Genomic DNA, 25805 nt, shown 5'->3' on the forward strand with positions numbered 1-25805 from the left:
ATAGCAACCACCTAGCAACTTAAATAGCAACCACCCTGAGTACTCTAGCAATGCTTAGCAACACCTTAGCAACCAGCCTTAGTACCCTAGCAACCGCCTAGCAACACCCTAGCAACCGCCCTGGATACCCTAGCAACCGCTTAGCAACACCTTAGCAACCAGCCTGAGTACCCTAGCAACCGCCTAGCAACACCTTAGCAACCACCCTGAGTACCCTAGCAACACCTTAGCAACCACCCCAGGTACCCTAGCAACACCTTAGCAACCGCCCTAGCAACCACCCTGGATACCCTAGCAACAACATAGCAACACCCTAGCAACCACCCCAGGTACCCTAGCAACCACCCTGAGTAACCTAGCAACCACACAGCAACACCATATCTATATATTTTTCTAATAGACTGTATTGCCTTCAAAACATTCAGACTTTAATCTTTTAAACTATTTTAAACTGAAAACAGTCAAACTTAACTTAAAACTTTTAAAACTTTCAAAACTTTCTGGCTAGGCTTTTTCAAGCCAACTTAAAGTTTGTCTACGAACTTTACTGTCTAGTTTGCATTACGAGCACTTGTGTTTATTTCCCTCTTTATGAAGAATCGCTTGTTTTATTTCTCAATTAAGTCACTTTGGATAAAAGCGTCTGCTAAATGTAACACATGTAAATGTAATATTACGCAATGTCATATTTATTGTATTTTTTAATAATAATTTAAAAAAAAAAAAACACTAGATCAAAAATGTGCGTTGTACTAAAGTATAGTGAGCAACAAGCAATGATATCATCAGAAAACTAACTTGGCATTTTGTAGACGGTTATTTTTGGAACAGCATACCCAGACAAATCCTTTGTGTAACGTACAATTAACCGGATTCGGCTTCAGGCGAGCATCTAATATGCTCTCTTCGTCTTTTTTGCCTCTACTCACGTGCACCTTCCTCCTCAGTAACCACACCCCGGGCGCTGGTTACACCTGATTTCTCAGGTACAACCAGTCTCTCGGCCGATCCCGGACTTCCTCGTTCACGCGTGTCATGGACGTTATACGGCGCTGCAGCGGAGCGCACTGAAGTGAAACTCACGACAAACAGCGACGTTAGAAAGTCCATAAACAAACCAAGATGAATGAAAAGGACGCAGAAGAAGGTGCAGTGGCTGTGATGCCAAAACAAGATCTGGTAGGTCTGTCAGAAAGCTCACAGCACCTGAAGCTAAAAACGAGTCACTTGCATTTGATTTAGTGTTGTTACAAAACATGCTGTAAACTTTTTATGGTCTTTTATACAGACTGCTTGCAATTCGGTATCGTTTAGATTTAATGTTGGCAATGAATAGGACTGGAATGAATAGGGAGTTTCTCAAAAACAACATACCATGACTTACAAGACTGTGCATGTGCTTCTTATACAGTAGTATTGTTACTCACATTTTTACTAACTACAGCGTTCCTGTTACAGTGGGGTTAAATATGTTGTAATTTTAATGTACTTCATGTGTTTTATGAAAGTATTTTATGTTATTTCTGCTGTTCTTTTTATTAATGGGAGTTGAATGAATATTAAAACCACTGCATACACAGTAAAGTTAAAAGTATGTAGTTTTCCAGATTTCAGTCTGTTACTTATATATAAAGTGACTAATAAGCTGTAATACATATAGTGTAAGCTGTCATTTATCAGATTTTTAGCATTTCATTTAAAGTTTTTAAAGAATTAGCCCATGTTCCTTTGAAGAACTGTTTGATAATAGTGGTTAATTATACTGTGCATGAATGAAGTTTGTGCGTTTTATGTTTCTGTGTTCTAGACACGGCATGGACACAAAACACAAAGCTTGCCAGTTCTTATAGTCTAAATAAGTGATGAGGTTCTGTAAAGGGTAAACTGGTCTGGCTTGCTTTCATGATGAATGGGTGGGTGGGTGGGGACCTGATGATGAAATTACAATTTGGGGTAAAGTGAGACGTTTAACCTAATTTGTGACTGATGAAATTAAATGGGGACTTTCATTCATTTTGACCTTCCTTGCGCAAAACCATTAGATAAGATGGTAAGACGTGATGGTAATTTGTTAGACGTAATTTTCCATTTGTTAACATTAGTGACCTATATTATTAGTTTACATGAACTAACAGTGAACAACACCTCTACAGCATTTATTACAGGAATAGTTCACCCAAAAATGAACAATTTCCAAGAATTGTTCTCATCTTTAGGTTATTCAAGATGTAGATGAGTTTGCTTCTTCATGAAAACAGATTTGGAGAAATGTAGCATTGCATCACTTGCTCACCAATGGATCCTCTGCAGTGAATGGGTGCCGTCAGAATGAGAGTTCAAACGTCAGATAAAAACATCACAGTATTTAACAAGTAGTCCGATGTTATGGATTATGGACATTTTAGCTGGAAGCTGAAAACACCTTAATGATGAATTTGTTTCATCACAAGATGTTAATTGATGGACTGGATTATCAGCTGTTTGGACTTGCATTCTGACGGCACCCATTCACTACAGATAGTCAATGCTAATTTCAGTGTTTACTCATGTATTTTTAATATCAAAAGTTGCATTTCTTCATATTAATGCACTGTGAACATGAACAATGAAAATGTATACTTTTACTAATATAGTTTTAAAAAAATATATTATATATTACAAATTATTAGTGACCCTACTGTAAAGTGTTACTGAAAAGACAAGATGTTACGCAATTCCAGCATTTTTTTTTCCTCAGTAGATCACATGATTAGCTTAATCCTCCTTTATCTTGGTAATTTCTTTACAGTGCAAGTCCAAGGCCACTGTTGTACTATATCATGTTTTCTAGTCCATTATTTACAAGTATGTGTTATTGGTTTTAGAGCTGGGTTCCAAATTTCTTTAAGAAGAGATTGTGCACAACATTTGTGGAGGACTCTTTCAGGTAAGATGGTTGACTTTTAGTGAGTGTTCAGTGCATCTTCTGTAGGATGTTCAGAGGACAGATCCTCTGTCTGTTTTTTTTTTGTAGCAATGGCGGTCTGTGTCAGTGTGGGGCCACACGGGACTCCCACCCTTCAGTGGCCCTGGGCGATTACTTCAGCACGGCCATCGTCAGTCACTGGGACAGCACACAGCACTCCTCTGAGCAGCCCACAGATGCCTATGGAGAGCTGGAGTTTGCTGGGGCTGGCAAGAGACACAGCTATGTGAGTTCCTTATATATATGTTCAGATTGATAGCATTGTGACAGTAGTGAGCCTGGATGAATCCTGTAAGAGCGTTATATATAACACTAAAAACTTATTAGTGATATGGATCATTAATATATATGAATGAATGAAAAAAAAAAAAAGTTAAAATAAAATAATTATATTTAAAGTAATTAATATTAAATCAGTAAATCTTTAATAATATTTTAGAATGTTCTGGTCTGTGATGACACTTTTTACATAAATTTCCTTTTATTATTTTTTTAAAACATTTTTTAACATAAAATGCATTTTTTTTCTAATTTACAGTTTGCTTTCGCCTTAAATTCCTGTTTTGATCTTAATCCCCTTCTCTTTATAATTCTTAATGGTTATTATTATTTTTGTACTAATTAACTAAGTTTTGGTAATCTAAATCTTTGCGTAAAAAGCTGCAAAATATTTGTAATGTATAAAGTGTACAGTTTTAATTTGGCTTTCATATAACAATTTTTTTTATTAAAAATCTGGGACATAAAAATTGTCCATAGTTGATGTTTCATGTAAGTTACAGTTGCTTTTAATCTTCGATCCCTGTTTTAATCTTAATCCTTCTCTTTATCCCAGTTTTTGCGTCTCTCCAGCACCACAGATCCTTCCAGGGTCTTTGATATCATGAGACGACACTGGAAACTTGAACAGCCCAACCTGGTGGTGTCAGTGGTTGGCGGTGAAGGAAGGTCAAAGGTCAAGAGCTGGGTACGAGAGGTGCTGAGACAGGGGCTGGTTAAAGCGGCACAGAGTACAGGTTCCGTATTGTCTCCTTATATAATGTTATTCCTTTATATCAGGGGTGGCAAACGTCGATCCTGGAGAGCCGGAGCCCTGCAGAGTTTTACTTTAACCCTAATCAAACACAGCCGAATAATCTAATCAAGGTCTGAAGGTCATGTGATGGGAAGCTACAGACAGGTGAGATTTTATTAGAGTTGGAGCTGAACTCTGCAGGGCTGCGGCTCTCCAGGACCGGACTTCGCCACCACTGCTTTACGTATATAATTTATGCTACTTTCAGTGGTGGTAAAGTGTTGACTTCTGAGTAGAAGTTTTATATCTCCAGACTGTAATTTTTTTTACACACACTTGGTTTAAAAACCTGCTAGTTGTTTTTCCCTCTTGTTTGTGAAAAGGTTTTTATGTCATGTGACCTTTTGTTTGTAGATGTTCCCTGAAATGCATAATGAGATAAAGTGCATGACCACAATGAATTTACACAATGACTGGCATTACAAGCAATTATATGAATCATACATTCATCTTTGTACTAACTGCAAGCCATTAAAGGCCCAGCTACCCAGACACAAATTCAAGCTAGACTAATTATTTCATTGTTTTCTGGATTATGTCAGGAAAGTGGCCCAGCAGGTTCTTCTCTGTGTGAATATAGTCTAAAAACCCTGACCTTTCACCACAATGAAATAATGCACAATGCAGTTTTATAAAAATAAATGGAAATAAAATAATAATTAATAATTGATACAGAAGCATAAACAATAAAATATAATAATTATGACTAGTAAATGTCCTTAATTTTATTACATTTACATTACATTTTTACATTTAACGGACACTTTTATCTAAACACAAGGAGAAAAGCAATTTGTGAAAGAGCCAAGAATATTTGTAATATGCAATGCTAGGTTCATTAGACAACTAGGTTAGGAAGCAAGTATTTTTGTCATTCTTGGCTGGTGTGAGGGAGCACATACTTGTAGTAGTTGTGAAATAAGGTGCTGAAAGCCTGTCAGTATTGCCATATTGTGTGGTCTTGAATTTGATTGTGTAAAAATGATATGTAAAAATTCCAGACTGCTGCCTTCTAAAAAAAAAAAAAAAATCAACATCCTTGGGAAACACTTCACTAATGATATGAAAAGTTCCATCCCGCAAGTTGATGGGATTGATTATGTGTTTGTGACGGTAGAAACTGGGTTTTAAACCCAGAGACTGCCTTTGGTACACTGCCAGTGTACCAACTGTTGAATTTGCACATGGTTTGTCTTTAAGCATATTAGAAACACCAGACATATAAACTGTTAAAAAATGATTTTCACTACAGGGTGGTCTTTAACCCTTGTGCGACCTTTTGGACATTTTTTTTTTTAGTTTTTTTTTTTTGATCATGTTGCCTGTGTTATTGCCAGGTGCATAAATTGTTGCACAGGTGTGTATTTTTGTTGGAATTTTACTATTTCACTCATATTTCCTTTAATAAATCTATTTTGCACTAGGTACAAAAAACTATTCCTCTCAGGACCTTAAGGACAAAAATGTCCCCATTGAAACCCATTAAAACTGCTATTTTAAATCACAGTGCCATTTAACTGGAAAATTATTCCATTTTTGTTAATAGACTTTCATTCTGTTGGCAAAGCTTCAAATTTGTAATTTTTTTTTACCATTTTTTACCAGATGGTGCCCTTTTTTTCAGATTTGGCCAATAAAGCGAATACTCGCTTTATTTCTGTTTTCTGCTTCTGCATAATATAGAGCATATTATAGAGAATTGGATAAATAATGGAGCTATAATTGTGTGGGTGTGTTGGTATGGATGTCAGAGTGTGGTTTGTATGCGTGTCATAAAAAATATTGTGTGTGTGATTGTAATATGTGAGAGAGAAAAACTACTGCAAATCACAAACCCAACCACTGTGTGCACCAGTGGAGTTTTGCTGGCATCTAATGAGGACAGTCTGTTACTGTGCCTAAACAAAATCCTCCTGAAAGCTCATTTTTTTGAGATATCAACCTCAATTTTGGAACACAACTTTAGATTTATGGCTTTGATTTTTTTCTAGCAAGTTCAGTTCAACATGTTTCATAAAGTATATATTTTATATAAAATACTGTTCATAAAGCATTTTCATAAACTTAATAACTCTATAACTTTTTTTTGGTTTCACTTTTTAAAAATAATCTGCCATGGGTCTTCTTTAAAATGAGACCGAACTTAAGTCTGTGCTCCCAAGCTTCAAATTTTTATGACAGTTTTTTGACATGGACATTTTTGTCCACTAAGGACCTATGTGTTTTTTACTGACGCACAAGGGTTAGATTTGATTCTGACAACAACTGGGAACCAGTGGAGTGAGATCAGAAAGGGAGCGATGTGGGCTCTCTTCTTTTTGTCAATTCAAAAGTTAATTTTGGATTTTGGATGCATAGGAGCTTGGATCATAACCGCAGGGCTGAGGGAAGGAATCGGCAGGTGTGTAGGCGAGGCGGTGAGAGATCACGCTACTGCAGTGTCTTCTGTCTCTTTCAACAAAGTGGTTTCTATAGGGATCGCTCCCTGGGGAATGGTACATAACCGCCAACAGCTCGTCAACCCTGAGGTAACACTGCTTACAAAATACATTGCCCATGGTGCAGTACTAGCATACTGAACACTAAATATTGTACCCTTCCTACAAATAAATAATCCTCTGTCATCTTAATTTAAACTGTGGGCAAAACTGAGAACCAAAACTGGTTTATAAGATATCTACAAATAAATCTTTTTATTTCACAATTCATACTTTTCTTTTCAGAGTCGCTGAGGAATTGTGAGATATAAACTAATTGCAAGTGGGAAAGAGTCAGAATTTTGGCAAAAACAAGCTTCCATAGTATAATGTTTACATGCTATGTACTTCAAGTTAGTTAGAGGAGTTTGTTAGTATGCAATTCCAAACATAGCCATTAACACAGGCGAACTTCCCCAATATGTAGATAAACTGGCAATGCACATTGCGTTTTGCATATTGTTCACTGTCTTTCAGAATAACAGTGCCTCTTTCTTTCTCGTAGGGAAGTTTCCCTGCAAAGTATTTTGTTCAAAGCACAACACGTGACTCCTGCTGTCTAGATAATAACTACAAGGCTTTCCTTCTGGTGGACGATGGGACCGTGGGACGTAAAGGTGGTGAGGTCGGTTTTAGAGGCCGCCTGGAAGATTACATTTCACGTCAGCGTCCAGGTACAAAATAAAACTGAATGACACTCTGTTCTTAGGAATGCTCTATAAATGTTCCTGATACATGTGTATTACTTTGCAATCCTTCATTGCAGTTATTTCATTGAACATACTTGTTGTAACCAGCAAAACATTGGTTTAACAAGGGAGAGATTTTGGCCACCTAATGGTCATTTTGAGCTATTGCAAGAGCAGACAACAAAGCCGATCACTTAGAAAGTGTCCGTAGATGATAGAATTTGACAAAGTATGATAATATCAAGAGTGTATTACTGAAATATTACTATTATATTGACTGAAATATTAACAATATCAATGAAAATGTATGAATTTGCAACATTTAATGCATGTTTTAACATGTTATGTGTTTAATATGTAATTTATGTTAAGATCTGTTTAATAACAGCAACAAGGATTTCATACTGACTGATGTGCAGTTGCTTAAATATGTCATCTCTATCTATGCAGGCAGTGCAAGCATTGACATTCCTGTTTTGAATATGCTGATATCTGGAGAAGCTTCCATGGTGGAGGTGAGCAGATTACAGTTTTAACAACACAAAATGCCCTCAGTAATTTAGATTTTATTTAGACTTTTTTTCTGCAGTAGAACGGTAAAGAAGAATTTTAGCTGAAAGCATTGTCCTTGGTGATTCATAAAAAGCAAGTATCTACCAGCACTTGAGAGTCAAAAAAAGCTAAATTAATACCTGTGGCTCCTGATGATATATTATCTTTTGGTCTTTTGAAGTGAAACGATTGGTCTGTGCATGAAACTGAACATTAATACCGCATGATCCAGAATGATGTTCAGTTTGCGAATGAATCATTCTTTTAAACTGGTTCTTCTTAGTGAACTGGATAAACCAGTTCATCAAATTAGACTGAATCATCTAAAACAGTTCATGGCTTAAGCAACACAGATCTACAAGTTACACAATCAAAACTCCCTTTTGGACGTCATAGTCAGTCTGAATCAAAATGAGCCAAAAAACCTACGTATGTGATTTGGTTTTTTGCCAGATAGTTCAGTGTACAGTATCTCACAAAAGTTTCAGCAGTCATTTTAGTATATCTACTCATGAGACAATACTATAAAAATGAAGCTTGGATATATTTAAGAGTAGTCAATGTGCAGCTTGTATAGCAGTGTATATTTACTGTCCCCTAAAAATAACTCAACATACAGCCATTATTGTCAAAACAGCTGGCAACAAAAGTGAGTACACCCTAAGTGATAACATCACTATGTGGTTTAACCATGCAAAGCCACATGTCCTATTCATCACGTTCATGTTTTTGTCTGCTTGACAGGACCATACAAAGGTGTGTATCTTGTATTAGAGCAGTTAAAATTTGGTGCTTTGAGTACAATTCTCTCATACTGACCTGTGGATGTTCAACAAGGCACCTCATGCAAAGAACTCTCTGAAGATTTGAGAATTAGAATTGTGGCTCTCCACAAAGATGGCCTAGGCTATAAGAGGTTCAGTAACAACCTGAAACTGAGTTACAGTACTGTGGCCAGGGTCATACAGAGGTTTTACAAGACAGGTTCCATTCGGAATAGGCCTCGCAAGGTCGATCAATGAAGTTGAGTACTCGTTCTGTGCGTCAGGTGCAAGAACCTGGCTTCAAAAAACAGATGCATGAGTGCTGCCAGCATTGCTTTAGAGGTTGCAGAGATAGAAGGTTCGCTTGTCAGTGCTCAGACCATACGCTGCACGCTGCAACAAGTCGGTTTGCATTAGCGTCATCCGAGAAGGAAGCCTCTTCTGAAGCTGGCTTACAAGAAAGCCCGCAAACAGTTTGCTGAAGACAACCTGCCCAAGAGCACGAATTACTGGAACAATGTTCTATGGTCTGATGAGACTACGATAAACTTGTTTGGCTGAGATGGTGTCCAGCATGTGTGGTGATGCCCTGGTGAGGAGTACCAAGAAAACTGTGTCTCTCCTACAGTCAAACATGGTGGTGGTAGCATCATGGTCTGGGGCTGCATAAGTGCTGCTGGTACTGGGTGTTGCTGGTACCTATAGGGAATGTGGATATGTTTTTTTGACTCACGAGTGCCAGTAGCCACTGTCTTGCTTTTATGAATGACCAAGAACCACAGTTTCAGCTAAACATCTTCTTTACTCTTCTACTGAAGAAAAGAAGTCACCTACATCTTGTAGGGTCTGAGAGTGAATAAATTAAAAGCAAATTTTCATTTTTAGGTGAACTATCCCTTTAATGTTTCTGTTACCGTTTTTACTTGTCTCAGGGATTAGATGTCTCTCTGAAGAATTCAATGCCTTGGTTGGTCCTGGCTGGTTCGGGCGGCCTTGCCAATTGTGTGAGTGACATTGTGGAGAACGTGCAGTCTGCTCCGATGTCTGGAGGAGCAGAAAAGGAGGAAGGGGCGTCCAAAATGGAGCTTAGAGAACGAATAACCACGAAAGTAAAGAAATACTTTTCTTCAGAGCACGACATGGACAAGCTTGTTGACAAGGTGAATATCACACTTGTTATTTAATCAGACATAATGATAAAAGACAGTGGCTTTCATTTTCACAAAAAGACAATCAAAATAGTGGATTACTTAATAAATACTAAGCCATGATATTTAATATTTTGTCTTTCTTATTAATTTATATGTTTAATTCACCAGAAAAAAAAATCATAATTTTTAGTTGGGGACCTCTGGTTGAGTTGACATGGAATAATCAGTCATTATCACTGACATAAGTCATATCACTGGCACTTTTTTTAAGCGCTGATTTTTTTGTTTGTTTTTCTTGTTGGTTGGCTTGTCCCTGAAAGGTTTTAAACATCTACCAGAACAAAGATCTCATCACCATTTATCACGCAGAAGGAGCGGATGATTTTGACACTGTGATGCTTAAAGTGCTTGTTCAAGGTAAACTTTAACTTGTTATTGCAGTGTTTGCACCTCACTTAAACTTCTAACTTCTGTCTACAGTGGACTTTGGCGTTCATACGTTTCGTATCTTTTAATGCACATAATTTTGCTGTGTGTATGTGTCAGCGAGTAAACAGCGAGTTTCGGTGTCTACTAATCCCTATGTTGACGAGTTGAAGCTGGCTGTAACCTGGAACAGAGTGGACATTGCCAAGAGTGAACTCTTCAATGGAAACATCGACTGGAAGGTATAGTAGAGGATTGTGAGGAATATTAGTTAGCTCCTGAACTAGGGTCTTGGGTTTGATTGCCACAGAATGCATGAAATTATTAAATTGAATTCAGAGTCACTTTGGAAAAAAGCATCTACCAAATTCATAAATGTAAGTGTATCTTTTGAGAGGTTATGGTAGTATTGAACATACTTTAACCCTCTGGTTGTGTTCGGAGTCCTGTCACACTTGTGGTGTTCCTGGTCAAAAAATGACCGGACTCCAGACAGTTGCTTATAAATCTATCATTATGCTATATTAGTAGGTACCTCGTTTTTTGAGTGAAAAAATTATTTTTTTTATGAATAATTTTCACAATATGAGATCAAAAATGATAAAAATGTGCACGATTTCTCACACTAGTGTGCTGTAATGTTTAATCTGGAGGTTTGCTTTTAAATGCTTTTATTTTGTGCAAAATTGCAAAAAGTCACACACATGGTGTTCCTGGTCAAAAATGACCGGACTCCAAACGATTGCTTGTAAATCTTTCATTATGAAATATAACAGTTTTGGTTTGTTTCATGAAATGTTATAATGTAAATAATCTTAATGTGTTCTTTCTTGTATGTCACGATGGGCAGGAACAGCGTAAGTGTTACTTTGTGCCCCTTTTCAGAAAATAAAAGCATTTCAAAATAAAGGTCCTGTTTTTTGTGATCTTCCCCATTTACTTTCAATGGCTGGCCATTTTTAACGAGTGTGACTTTGTGCAATTTTGTACAAAATAAATGCATTTAAAAGCAAACTTCCTGATTAAACATAAAAACATACTAGTGTGAGAAACAGTACACATTTTCATCCTTTTTTTTTTTAATCTTATATTGGGAAAATTATTAATAAAAAATGATTACTCACTCAAAAAACGAGGTACCTACTCTCAGAAAAATGAGGCCTACGATTAATCAGATGCAAATAGAAACACAAAACCAGTCCTAAATGAAAGAAAACAAGTTTACAAAAAGAATGAATCCAATATTTGGTAATAATATAGCACATTGGGAGATTTATAAACTGTTGTCTGGAGTCTGGTCATTTTTGACCGGGAACAACACAAGTGTGACAGGGTGAAATAACCCCCCCCCCCCCCCAAAAAAAAAATTCTGAGAAGTACTTATACCCTATGTGAACAAAGTCAGTAAGTTTGAGTCCAATGCAATAATGTTAGTATTTTCGGGAAAAGAAAATCTTCTCCGGGGTCAATTTGACCCGAACACAACCAGAGGGTTAACTAACTGACCAGCTTGTCTCATATTTCTCCAAATTTCAGACTGATCAGTACATTTGAGCTCAGGAATTACGTGATGCACATGAACTACTGATCTGTTATGCGTAATGTGAATGATTAAAGCTGTTATATTTTGGCACCCACAGTATGAAGATTTAGAAGATTCCATGACCGATGCCCTCGAGAACAATAAACCCCAGTTTGTGCGTCTCTTCATTGACAATGGTCTGAACATTTTGAGCTACCTGACTTACGGCCGACTGGAGAGTCTTTACAAATCCATCTCTAAAACGTCCCAGGCTGGCACTCTGCTGCAGCATCTCCTGGAAGAGCGCATAGAAGAGTCTAATGATGAGACATGCGACATCAGCCTTTATGAGGTGAGATCTGGAAATGGACAAATATCGGCAGATTAATTAGTCTACCACCAATTCATGGTAACACCCACCTGGAGGGCAATTTTCTAATTATTTACACCTCCAGGCTATCTAAGATGTGAAGAACTTCACAATGACACATGACCCCAGGAAGATTCTGAGAAGATACTTACTGTTTCCGAGAAGACAAAATAAGTTAAATGTACCCTGATATTCAAATTCAAAAAGTTTTCACCCCCCGGCTCTTAATGCATCGTTTTTCCTTCTAAAGCATCAGTGAGCGTTTGAACCTTCTGTAATAGATGCATGTGAGTCCCTCAGTTGTACTCAGTGTGAAAAGATGGATTTCAAAATCATACAGTCATTGTTGGAAATGGTTCACATACACAAAAATGCGGAAAAACCAAAGAATTTGTGGGACCTGAAGGATTTTTCTGAAGAACAGTGGGCAGTTTAACTGTTCAGGATGAACCTTGGAAAAAAACTGTTTATTTTTGTCTTATATTTTAGAGCAGTCAATGCAATTTATGAAAGAAGTAAATTAAATCTGTATGTGTATGAAAATAATTAGATGCAACCCTCATTAACATTTTCATAAGTAACTAGTTTAATTACATATTTTTTTCTAAGTAACTGTAACTGATTACAGTTACTTTTATTTTGCAATTAAATTACGGAATTTAGTTACATGTAACTAGTTACTTCCCAACACTGTGTATACAGCGTGCATCATCAATAAGGTGTGTCCTGAATATTAATTGGGCACTTTAAGAGTTTTTAGTGATCGAAATGCCCAAAATTTCACATTTCTTTGTTGTTCATCTTCTGAGAGGTGATCTAAACATTTGTGGCGTAAAACAGATTGCAGTTGCAGTTCTATGGATGTTTTGTGCACCAGTTATGTGACTAAAAAGTATGAATGAATATGTGCTGTAGGTCAGTCAGCTGCTGGAGAATCTATTCGGAGAGGTATGCCAGCCCTTCTACAGGTCTGTACTGAAGGTGGATGCAGCATCTACTAAAAGAAAAGCGTTGAAGGTACCAGACCTCACTTTAGTTCTGTTTCATTTGAAAAATTGAAATTTTGCATTGTCCGCTCAGTACCTAAAAATGAAATGTTGATGTCTTTGAATACCACCCTACAGAAAGTATGCAAGTTCCTGAAGGAGGATTGCTTTTATCGACAAAACATGTGTAAGGACCCGTGGTTATGTCTCTTCCTCTGGGCGGTGCTGCAGAACCGTGGTGAAATGGCGATCTTCTGCTGGGAAATGGTAACATGCTTCTGATGAGTTGCTGTGGTTATTGTCACATTGTTAGGGATGCACAATATATCAGTTATAGGCTGATTTTACAGATTTTACATTGTATCATTATCAGTGTTGGGGGTAACGCATCACAAGTAACTCAAGTTACATAATAATATTGCTTTTTTCAAGTAACTAGTAAAGTAATGCATTACTTTTGAATTTCTAAGAAAATATCTGAGTTACTTTTTCAAATAAGTAATGCCAGTTACTTTTTTCCCCATTTATTGATTGACAAGTCTCCTGCTGGGAAATTGGGAGTAAACATGATGTTACTGTATTCTAGACTAAATGTGAACATGCATTAATTCATCTCACTCACAAAAAACAGTTTCAGTATAAAAACAGTGAAATGCAAACTCAGAATATGACACATCTACTGTAGCCTACGTTTTCGCTATGTTCACCCCTCATCACACCACAGCTGTTTTCTCCAGCGAAAATGAAGCACATTAATGCATACTTTATAAAACTATCCTGTTGCCATTTTCATTTGAAAATTTAACTTTCAATTGTTTCTAGTGCATGTGGCAAAGAGGTTTGCACACTTCAGCTAAGGAAAGAGGCTTGTACTAGAAATGCAAACAGTAAAATTTTGTATTTGTACAGTAAACAGGTGTGTGAGAGATCAGAAAGACTTGTATTTGGCTTATTCAGTAATCAAATGTTATACCTATCTATACAATACAGTGGAATATTGCAATATTTATTTTATTTATTTATTTAATTTTTGTTATTATACCCTCATTGGGGGCTGAGCCCCCCTAAAATGAAAATCCTAGAATCGCCCCTGTAAATTGTTGACTTACATACCGGTAGCCTATCTAAATATGATTTTATAATTTTATGCTATATTGACCTACTTTATTACCCTCCACTATAATGAGCAGCAATAAACTACATTTTAGTATTTTATAATGCCTAGTCATACTTCTGTGGATATTTTGGTGAAAGTAACTCAAAAGTAACTTAAAAGTAGTGTAACGCATTACAATTCAGAGAAAGTAATATTGTAATGTAACTAATTACTTTTAAAAGACAGTAACTAGTAATATATAATGTATTACATCTTGGAAGTAACTTGCCCAACACTGATCATTATTGGTATAATGTAAACTATATACTTATTATATGTATACTTTATCCACATGCACAGTTTTCTAACGTAGTTATAAATGTTACAGTATGTAACAAATCTCAACTGCTTTTTTAAAATGAAATGTTATAAAGCGTTATAAACATATGTACACTGTCATTAAAAAGATTTTTAATGTTTTTAAAGAAGCCTTTTTTGCTCGTCAAGGCTCCGTTTATTTGATTAAAAATACAGAAAAAACTGAAATATTGTGAAACGTTATTGCCATTTCAAATGGTCATTTTCTATTTTAATATGCTTTAAAATAGAATTTATTTCTGTGATGCAAAGCTGAATTTTTAGCATCATTACTTCAGCCTTCAGTGTCACATGATCCTTCAGAAATCATTCTAATATGCTATTTTATTATCAGTGTTGGAAACAGTTGTGGTGCTTAATATTTTATTTTATTTTTTTTTTGGAACTTGTGATGCTTTTTTTAGGATTCTGGAATAAAATGCTGGAAAGAGCAGCATTTATTTAAAATAGAAATCTTTTGTAACAATATACACTACTATCAAAGTTTGGGGTCAGTAAATTGTTCTTTATTTTTTTAAAGAAATTAATACTTTTATTCAGAAAGGATGTGTTAAATTGATTAAAAAGTGATAGTAAAGACTTATATTGTTAGAAAAATATTGTTTTATTTTTGCTGTTGTTTTTTTTTTTTTTTTTAAATGGTTCCAAACCTTATTATTAAGAGTGTAATACAATATTTAAATAATCTGCAGAATCATGCTCATGTGTGCCGCTCTTCTCTCTCAGTGCGGTGAGTCGGTTCTGACGGCTCTGGGAGGATGTAAACTATTGAGGGAGCTGTCTAAACTGGAGATTGAGACAGAAGCTAAGCTTTCCATGAAGGAGTTGGCCACAAAGTTTGAGTTTCTGGCTCATGGTAGGATGTGTGAAAGTCTTTGCTTTTGATATCTTATAAAACCAGTGCTAAAAGAAAGTTCAAGCTTCTCTCCACTCTTCTCTCCAACCTTTTTGACAGATGTGTTTAGCACGTGCTACGAAACCAAAGCAAGCCATTCGTATAAGCTGCTGATCCGCAAGTCTAAACTGTGGGTTGACACCACCTGTCTAAAGATGGCCATGGCCGCTGACGCCCGTGTTTTCTTCAGCCACGATGGAGTACAGGTTTGTCGGCATAGATCATTAGTAGCATCGTTTCTTTTGAAATAAGGTGGTTGTTTTTCTAAAAGGTCTCTTTTTTTAGTCCCTGCTGTCTCAGATCTGGTGGGGTGACATGGAAAGAGGAACAGAGCTCTGGAAACTTGCACTGACGATAGTCATTCCTCCTCTTGTCTACACCAATCTCATTAATTTCAAGTTAGTAATTCCGTTTAAATTTCCTCTGTTTCCTTCCAAGTCCATCTTTCCTTACATTATCACTATGCTTCACTTCTTTTCGTTTTTGCATTTACCATAATGACCTTTTTAACCCAGCAAGGACCGACATGAAATAATTGTCAGCATTTTTTAACTGAACAGCTCATTGATCCTTTAGACATTATTAAGAAAAGAAAAAAAATTATTAGAAAATTAACGGGATGCTTAATAGGGTGGAAATATAGAGCTAAAATTGACTTATTAGAGGTAACTTACCTGTCAAGACTTCTCAAACCAATCTTTTAAAACCATATTTTAAAAAACTTCATATCATCGTACCAATTTGGTAAGTTTTATTTGACAGGATAGAAAAGTATTGAATATTGAGTATCTGCTGATACGGAGTCCCTATCTGGTACTTGTATATTCTTATAGGAATGTCACTACAAGTACATTAAAGGTATTAAAATCAATCCAATGTATACAGAGTTGTGCAGAGAGTAAAAGTAATTTGCATACACAATGGTTTATTATTAGAGATCGGTATCGGCCGATAAAAGCAATTTATTTCACTATCGGCCATCGGCGATGATCAGGGCTGATAGTATTCTGTCAATCAAAATGCGGCAGAAAAACGTCTCAGACTGCAACTCATACTGTGAGTGAAGAAAATCTTTGCTGAATAAGGCAGTAACAGTTCAAAAATAATGCTATTAAAGCATTAAGCTAATTTAGAAAAATGCTTGAAGCATTTTTTTTTGTTTGTTAAATATACGTTTGTTTGTTTGTTTTAAGTAACGACCAAACAGCCATCGGAAGACTGATCATAGCCTGTCTGATCAATTTTGCCTTCTCAAATCATCAGTCCCGACTTGCCTAAAATAAAATCTATTGATATAAAACAGTTCAAGTATAAAACAATGTTAGTTTAAACGTTAAACCTAGATAAATGTATGCTATTAGGCGCATATCCAATCATTCGGACTGAGGAGAGCTGATACCGATCAGTTAAGAAAATGCTTGACCAGCACCAATCCTGATCCTTGAGAATATTCCACAAAAACATCATCACTGTTTACGAACACCAAACTGGTCTATACAAGACTCATTATAACCAGTAAAACCATTACAAATTTTGTGACTGTGTCTTTTGTTTTTTTTTTTCAGCAGGGAGAGTATACAAACTTTTTGAAATTTCAAAAATCTAAACAAATATTATGATGTGAAACTATTAACTAGTAGTGAAATTATGAAGTAATAATACCATTTTTACAAATTGGGAGTGTAAAATTTTTTCCAATATGGTACAATTTGAAAATTTACTGTGTAGTAAGAGTTGCCTTCCTCACAGGAAACCGGAAAATCCAGAAGAGGTGAAATCGTCAGTGCTGGCACCTCCATCTTCTGCAACAGACACTCACTACGGAGAGACCATCTTCTCCTTCGCTGACATCAAAAACCAGTAAGTTGGGTTTAATTTAATACATAAATAAATGTAAAATCTCTGTATTTATTATCTTGCATTATTTTGCAGTGAAGTTGATCATGAGGACTTGAATAACATCAGACGACCAACAAAAGGTCAGACTGTTGATTTTGAAACCCACTGGAATTTCACTAACAATTTTTTTTTTTGGTCCTATACCTTGATCAGACTGACCAAAACAGGCTTTTCCTATTGGCTTTCCCTGTTTACTCCTTCCTGTAAGCAGGTACTTCTATGAATTTACAACCCAAGAAGAGTCCCTTTTGGATTTTCCGCTGGAAGCAGTTCTGGTACGCCCCTGTCACTTCATTCATCGGCAACGTTGTGATGTACTTCCTCTTCCTGTTTCTGTACGCCTACGTGCTATTGGTCGACTTCAAGCCGCCTCCGCCTGAAGGCCCTGCCGTTTCTGAGTATGTGCTGTATTTTTGGGTGTTCACCATCGTGTGCGAGGAGATTCGAGAGGTAGGTGCTGCATTTCTTAAATCACATTTTTCCTTGTACAAAAAAATCAACAAAAGTGATACAAAGAAACAAGAGAGAATTTTTCAGTTTTTTGGTTTAGTTTATTGATTAATTCTTTGTTCTCTTTCACTCCTAGACATTCATTGTGGGCAGTAAGACATTTGGTCAGAGGTTGATGGTGTATGTTCAGGATTTGTGGAATAAATTTGACGTTCTTGCCATCTCCCTCTTCATCGCTGGTTTGTGCTGCAGGTAATGCTCGGCAGTCCTGTACGTTTCCACATAGCAGCTGTTTTCAACATTGATAGTAATCAGAAATGTTTCTTGAGGAGGTTTTCTGAAGGATCATCTGACACTGAGGACTTGAGTAATGATGCTGAAATTATATTCTCCTATATTCTAACTATATTTTGTGTACTTCTGTGTCGGTTTTAGGATGTTCAGTTGGTCATTCAACATGGGACGAGGTATACTGTGTATGGACTACATGGTCTTCACGATACGGCTTATTCACATTTTCGCCATTCATAGACAGCTGGGACCCAAAATCATCATACTTGGCAAAATGGTGAGATAATCACAGAGGTTATCAAAGTTGTACATTAAGTGCAAATGAAACTCTGTAGACAGCATTCAGCAAAAATCAGTATGCATGCAATGCACTGCCATAAAAATAATAATTTTCCAAGCAATCTTCCTGCTAGTGCATGAGCTGTGACTCAGTCAGCAGACAGAAAAATATAGATGCATTTCATGCTTTTTAAGGGAACCCCAGGTATTAAGACTTGTATGGCTTAATATAATGTAAGTGATGTCTCTTATTGACAAATGTAGTAGAAACCCAATGAAAATTTGTTATTTAAAAAATTCACATTGCTTTATACTTATCTGTACTATGCGGGGCGGAATATAAAATACTGATACGATGACCACAGCTCCTGAAAGAGCTTTAAGGTTTAAACCAAATGTTGTACAATCAGATTTTTCCCCACAAGGAGTCTAAACGTGCTGAGAAACTCCTTCAGTGGCTGCAGCATCATGACAGTCGTCTGCATGTTTACATCCTGCCAGGATGGCATCTAGCGTTTCTTGTCTCTGCCGTTTGTAAGCTCTTTCAGTAGCTGTGGTTTACTAAAAGCCTCAAAGGCGTCACGGCTGAAGTGGAGAGAACAAAGACACGGGTCTTTAGGAATTTTTATTCATTTACAGGCATCTTCCCATTCTTTTCTCCTCTTCCTATCACTAGGAAAGCAGTGAAGACTTGCATTGCTTCTCTTGTTGCCCTTCGACTGACAGTTACAACCACAAGCCGCACAATGTGGCATCGTATCAGTATTTTATTTTCCAAGTTGTGTTGTGGTAAAAAATAGCAACAGGTAGTGCCAGTAACTTACTGAGTGCATCCATTTCACGTCATTGAAATAATGACAGCCCCCATAGTCCAAAATATGTATAAAACAATGAGACATCATTTACATTATATTAAAGGAGAAGTTCATTTCCAGAACAAAAATGTACGGATAATTTAACGCTGATCCCAGCCGAGGAAGAATGGGCTTATCTAGCAAAACGATCAGTTGTCTTCGAAAGCTGCTAGATAAGGCCCTTCTTTCTTGGCTGGGATTGTTTAGATTCCTTAAAAGCTGCATTTAAACTGCATTTTACAAGTTCAAACTCGTGGGCATCATAGAAGACCTCTGTATGGAGAACATTCCTAAAATATTTTCCTCAAAGAACATAATTTCTTTACGACTGAAGAAAGAAAGACATGAACATCTTGGATGACAAGGGGGTGAATCTGTAATTTTTTATTCTCAAAGTGAACGTCTCCTTTCAGCCATTCAAGTGTTAATGCCTGGGGTTCCCTTTATAAGGCCTTAAAAAAAAAAACTGGTTAACCAAGTACATTTGTTTGATTCATGTAAGAATACCACAAAAGGGTGTGATATCATGTAATTAATGTAACTACAAGTTGTACAAGTAGAAGCATGATTTATATTTTTACAACTTTGCAACTCTATTTGTACATATTTTATTGGATTGTACTGTTTTTAATGTAAATACACAATGGTTTTATTTAAAAATGTATCACCTGAATGTATTTTAGAATTTCTGAACTAAAAAAACTCAAATAATTGTTATAACTAGTAAATTCTATTTACAAAAAAAAATATAAATAAATAAATAAATAAATAAAATTAACAATATTTCACAAACAGCCAAAGAGCTTTAAATCCACTAAACATCTCATTCCTCTTTTTATTTTATATGAATGAACCACAGATAAAGGATGCATTCTTCTTCTTATTCTTCCTGGCGGTGTGGCTGAGTGCGTATGGAGTGGCCAATCAAGCTCTTCTATACCAATACGACCCAAGCCCTGATAGAGCGTTTCGACGGGTGTTGTACAGACCATATTTGCATATATTTGGACAGATTCCTGTTGAAGAAATAGACAGTATGTTCACTTCTGACTTACACTTAAAGGAATAGTTCACCTAAAAGTGAAGCTTTGCTGAAAATGTGCTCACCCTCAGGCCATCCAAGATGTAGATGAGTTTGTTTCTTCACTGGAAAAGATTTGGGGAATCTTCTGGATCCTTTGCAATGAATGGGTGCCGAATAAAAGTCCATGTTTCTTACAAACATGCAGGTTTTCGCTTCACAAGACATTAACTGATGGACTGGAGTGGTGTGGATTACTTGTGGATTATTGTGATGTTTTTATCAGCTGTTTGGACTCTCATTCTGACGGCACCCATTCACTGCTGAGGATCCACCGGTGAGCAAATGATGCTCACCAGCTACATTTCTCCAAATCTGTTCTGATGAAAAAACAAACTCATCTACATCTTAAATGGCCTCAGGGTGACTAAATGTTCAGGAAAACTTAATTATTATGTTAACTATTCCTTTACTTGACAACTAATAATATTTCATAACTTTTTGTTATCATGCATTAACTATATTGTTTCTGTGTGTGTGTTAAGCTGGGAAGTATTGGGATAGAGACTGCACAGATAACCTGACACTGATTAATCAAGGGAAAGAGCCATGTAGAGACACCAGCCACAACTGGCTTGTGGTCGTATTGCTGGTCATATTCCTACTAGTCACCAACATCCTACTAGTCAACCTGCTCATTGCCACATTCAGGTATTCGTCTGTCTATTTATTCATCAGCTGTATGTGTTCATCAAATTATCCATTCATCCATTTCTCTTTGTGTCTGTTTCTTCAGCTACACCTTCTCTAAGGTTCAGGAGCGCAGTGACACATACTGGAAGTTTCAGCGGTATAATCTTATAGTGGAGTATCATTCACGCCCGACTCTCGCTCCACCCTTCATCATCCTATCCCACATCAACCTCTTAATCAAAAGAAACTTGCGCAAAGTGCCATCCACTAAAATTCACAGATTTGGTAAAGTTAGAAACCAGCTGCATTCGAAGCAGATTTGTGTCCATGTGATGTAAAGTAAAAATTGAGTGCATTTGTTTTTTTAATAGCGCTGCAGTTGAAGGGTAGAGATGCTAACAAGCTGGTGAAATGGGAGACCTTGCAGAAGGAGAACTTTCTGACTCTTGAGAACAAAAAACGAAGAGGGACCGACTCTGAGAGGCTGAAACGCATGACTGCTAAGTAAGTCCAACTTTTATGAAGCACATTTTTCTTCTGAAATAAGAATTTAGTGTGTCTGGATATATTGTTACAACACTCAATAAAAAAATACATAAATAAATGTATAAAAAAAAAAAAAAAATATATATATATATATATATATATATAAATAAATATAAATATAAATATATATATATATATATATATATATATATATATATATATATATATATATATCAGGGTTTTATGACTCATATACTATGAGATAGAGTATGACGCTCGTAGTTGGGGAGGAAAACAATTTTATTCAGAGACTCAACTGAGAATTAAATTAAATAAAAATAAATTAAATAAAAATAAAATAAAATAAAATAAAACCAAATGGCTGTGGGTGCTAATATTTATATAGCCAAATGATGAAATTCTTATAGCTTCTAATGTAATTGAGTAAACAATTTTATTCAGAGACCCAACTGAGAGTTGAGTTAAGTTAAGTTAAAATTAATTACAATAAAATGAATTACAATAAATTAAAATAAAACCAACTGGGTGCGGGTGCTAATATTTATATAGCCAAACTATGAAATTCTTATAGCTTCTAATGTAATTATTGAGCAGTACAGCCAACTAACAAAAAATGATATTAATTTCAGTATCTCCCAGTAAGATATTTAAATGCTTGGCCCAGGAAGTGTTCATCTTGAAATACTGTATTACTAACAATACAAATGTTATTGTAATGACTTTTTTTTTTTTTTTTTTTTTTTAAGTATAAACTGTCCATCAGAAACAGATAATCAAATTAAAATGTGATTATAACCCTCAGATTAATGCAGAATGTTGATACTGTGTGTGTTTCAGAGTGGACGGTGTCATCAAACAGGTTGGCGAGATCAGAGATGTTGACCGCAGATTGCGAGCACTAGAATCAGATGTAGGGGCACATAATGTGAGATGTGTATTATACTGTTTATAGACTATGTCAGGCTTTTGTTGAGATGAATGCTCTTCTGTATGCAGATGGAGTTCTGTACGTCTTCTCTTCAGTGGATAATGGAATCTCTGACTCAGAGCAGTACAGCGAAGAGCATTAAAGCACACCCGACTCGCAAAGGTACGCCTGCCTCTGTCACAATAATTACATTTTAGCACAGTGATTCTCACATGGTGGTTCACAAAAATAAAAGGGTCAAGGATGGAATCTAAAAATAATGTTGTAATTAAAAAGAGGGTTTTCCCAAAGTTAAGTTATGTTAAGTTAAGTTAAGTTAATTTAAAATGTGAAGTATTTACTTGAAGTTCCCTTGAGATTTTAGGTTAATATTACTTTAATTTAACAACACATTTATGTATTCCTGGTTCTCTTATGTTCTTTAATAGTTGCATGATATGCAAGTAAATGATGAAATTTTTTTTTTTTTTGTAGTTTTTGAACTGTTTTATATGGAATCCTGTTTCCGCCACTGAAAGGAAGATAAAAATAAGTAACTTTTTATCTCACAATTCTGAATTTTTTTTCACAATTATGAGTTTACATTTCACAGTTCTGATTTTTCTCAAAATTGCATGATACGAACTCGCAATTCTGAGCAATAAACCTGCAGTTCTCAGAAATAAAGAATTGCAAGATAAACTCACAGTTCACTTTTTTCCTCAGAATTGTGAGTTTATATCTCGCAGTTCTGACTTTGTCATGCAATTGCGAGTCTCTCTTACAACTCTGAGAACATTTCAGTGTTTCCCCTCAGAATTGGACTTTATAATTAGCAGTTGCGAGTTTATATCTCACAATTCTTAAAAAATGTCTGAATTGCGAGAAATAAACTCGCAATTGTGAGATACGAACTTGCGTTTGCGCAAATATTTGTTGCGATTGTGAGTTTATATCATGCAATTAAAAAAAAAAAGTCAGAATTGTGAATTTATATCTTGTGATTCTGACTTTATATTACAATTCTGAGAAAAATGTAAAATAAAATTTTATTTTTTATTCATTGGTGGAAACCGGCTTCCAGTTTCAAGGAACTGCTGTTGTTATTATTACTATTATTACTCTAATTCTAAAAAAGAATGACAGAAATATGAAATATACTACTTTTGTAAGCTACAATTGTACTATAAAATAAAAATGGATATTTGATAATATTTTATATATATATATATATATATATATATATATATATAATTTTAATATATTATATAATTTTAATTCTATATTATATAATTTAATTCTATATATATATATATATATATATATATATATATATATATATATATATATACATATAATAATTTTATTATTTATTATAATTATATATTTTAAACAAAGTTATAATACTTATATGTATGTCTTGAATTCTTGGCTTTGACATATTCAAAACCTCAAACTTTTAATAATAGTTCTTATTTTGGCTGAATAATTGTAAAATGCTCTAAACTTCTGTCTGGAAATTGTATAACTGTATAATTATTCATAATTTGGATGGGAAAATTAAAATAATTGTCATCTATTTAAAATGGAGGATTTTGTTGATATCCACTCAAACCAGTTGAGAACGACAGCTTTAGTGGATATATTTTTGCTGTTGCCTGATAAGCCTGATTCATGGTTCATCATTTTGTCATCAGCCTCAGCCATTTCAGCTTCCACTGAGAAATGAAAAAGAACCTTCTTTCCTGTATTCTTCAGTCTTCTGTCTCTTACCCCCACAGACACATGAACCAAGAAGCTGGAGAGCGTCAGTGAAAGGAGGGGCAGTGACTTGTCCAAAAAACTCACCCGTATTGTTCTGGTTTCCATTTTTAAACTGGTCATCCTGGCCTTTTCACGGTTCATCTTGCTCTTAGAAGTTTAGTACTCCCAAATGACCTGTCCTGGTTTTCCGTGTGATTGTGGGACTAGAACAGGGCACAGAATGTCCTTGAAATTAACTGTACACTGAAAGGTCAATTGTGTCATGTTACACTCATAGATTACGTTTATTGTTAGGTTTTATTATAAGGTCAGGGTGACTGTCTTCAAAAAAATCAGGTTTTATAGAGCTCTAACATTATTTAGAAGAATAAAGAAATGTTTTAATGGCTTAACAGCTGCAGTAGGAATGAACAAAGCATATTGTAACTTATACAACTGTCGTCTTGTTAATGAACTTATGAATAATTCACATTTATTGATTATCACACATATGTTACAGTACATGAAACATGTTTTAATACTTTAAACTTTATCATTTGACAAACCAAACAAATCAAAAATCTATATTTGAGTGTTGTGTGCACTCAGATATGGAACTAAAATGCTGCAATGACTTTGTTTACACAAGATGTACTGTAATTGCATTCTGTAACAATGTTCTCAGATTTTGTTTGGGTCTTTTTGTATTATATTTTTGGATATTTATATGTTTAATTTTGTGATGCTGTTTTTGAGTCCTCCATTGTCTTTTTTTGTGTTCATTTTGTCTGGTTTTTTTTATTTTTTATATTAGACTTTAAATATGCATTCTGAAACCATGACATCTGATGTAACTGTTTAAAAGGATTGTAATGTTTTGGCAACCTCAGCTGACAGAGAGGAGATAAATAGGTTGCGTGTCCAAGTTTGCTTCTCGGATTTCAGGGGCAACAAAGATCCTTTACCATGTTCTCTTTTCCCCGACCCCCACCTGTCCAAAAAAAAAAAAGCTGTTCCGATGGACTCGCTGAACTTTTTTTTTTTTTTTTTTTTTTCCCCTGTGTTAATGTATTACCCATTGAAACAGGAAGTTTTGTCAGGACAGTTCGTCAAAAACAGTTTGTCAAAAACAAACAAACAAAAAAAACCTAAAACCTACTGCCACTTTTTTTATATGACAGTCATAAGCTATAATTTAGTGATGGGAGAAACTAAGCTCTGAAAAGTCTAAATCAGTTAAACAAATTGCTTCACAAAATCATTTACTATTTTAAACAGCTCAAAATGCTCATGCAAGTGCAATGCAAACTCTTCTGAAAGTCATGTTCTTAAAAATGTAATGTATTAAAACTATACTATTCATTCAATCTACATTAAATATGAAGTGTATGTATGTATAATGTGTTCTTTCATTAATTTGCAGGCCTGGTTTTGTGGGTTTGGATAATCAGACCAATAACAGACAATTAACTGTGACTCCATAATGAATATACAATACCAGTCAAAAGTATTTGAACAGTAGAATTTTTTTTTTTTTTTTTAAAGATTTTTTTTCTGTTCACCAAGCCTACATTTATATGAACCAAAAATACAGCAAAAACAGTAATATTCTGAAATATGTTTACTATTTAAAATAACTGTTTTTTTTTTTAATATATTTTAAAATGTAATTTATTCCTGTGATCAAAACTATATTTATAATATCATTATTCCAGTCTTCAGTGTCACATGACCCTTCAGAAATCATTCTAATGCTGATTTGCTGTTCAAAAAACATTTTTATTATTATCAATATTCAAAACATTTTTTTCGGTA

The 25805-nt window shown here is 35.3% G+C and overlaps 1 protein-coding gene across 1 annotated transcript; it reads left to right on the forward strand.

Moving 5' to 3' along the window:
* The first annotated feature begins 965 nt into the window (after positions 1–965).
* LOC127173835 (transient receptor potential cation channel subfamily M member 4-like) lies at positions 966–25004 on the forward strand. The gene is made up of 28 exons (XM_051123858.1): positions 966–1179; positions 2865–2926; positions 3014–3191; positions 3801–3981; positions 6399–6568; positions 7023–7191; positions 7657–7721; positions 9455–9682; positions 9994–10090; positions 10220–10341; positions 11740–11973; positions 12907–13008; positions 13116–13244; positions 15178–15307; positions 15407–15552; positions 15632–15744; positions 17096–17206; positions 17279–17325; positions 17457–17695; positions 17832–17947; positions 18131–18263; positions 19979–20153; positions 20686–20851; positions 20937–21118; positions 21205–21337; positions 22178–22250; positions 22337–22430; positions 24029–25004. Exons 1-28 carry the CDS (start codon positions 1123–1125, stop codon positions 24034–24036), a joined length of 3660 nt encoding a protein of 1219 aa, XP_050979815.1. The 5' UTR covers positions 966–1122; the 3' UTR covers positions 24037–25004.
* Positions 25005–25805: the final 801 nt, after the last annotated feature.

This window comes from Labeo rohita, chromosome 12 (assembly GCF_022985175.1).
Source record: "Labeo rohita strain BAU-BD-2019 chromosome 12, IGBB_LRoh.1.0, whole genome shotgun sequence".
In the NCBI taxonomy this organism is placed as follows: domain Eukaryota; kingdom Metazoa; phylum Chordata; class Actinopteri; order Cypriniformes; family Cyprinidae; genus Labeo; species Labeo rohita.

What these genes read in the sequence shown, in the direction of transcription:
- LOC127173835 (XM_051123858.1), top strand. Translation starts at nt 1,123, where the DNA reads ATGAATGAAAAGGACGCAGAAGAAGGTGCAGTGGCTGTGATGCCAAAA. An exon ending in TTCGCTGACATCAAAAACCA is followed by an intron (nt 17,207 to 17,278) that starts GTAAGTTGGGTT and finishes ATTATTTTGCAG; the next exon opens with TGAAGTTGATCATGAGGACT. An exon ending in TGCGAGCACTAGAATCAGAT is followed by an intron (nt 22,251 to 22,336) that starts GTAGGGGCACAT and finishes TTCTGTATGCAG; the next exon opens with ATGGAGTTCTGTACGTCTTC.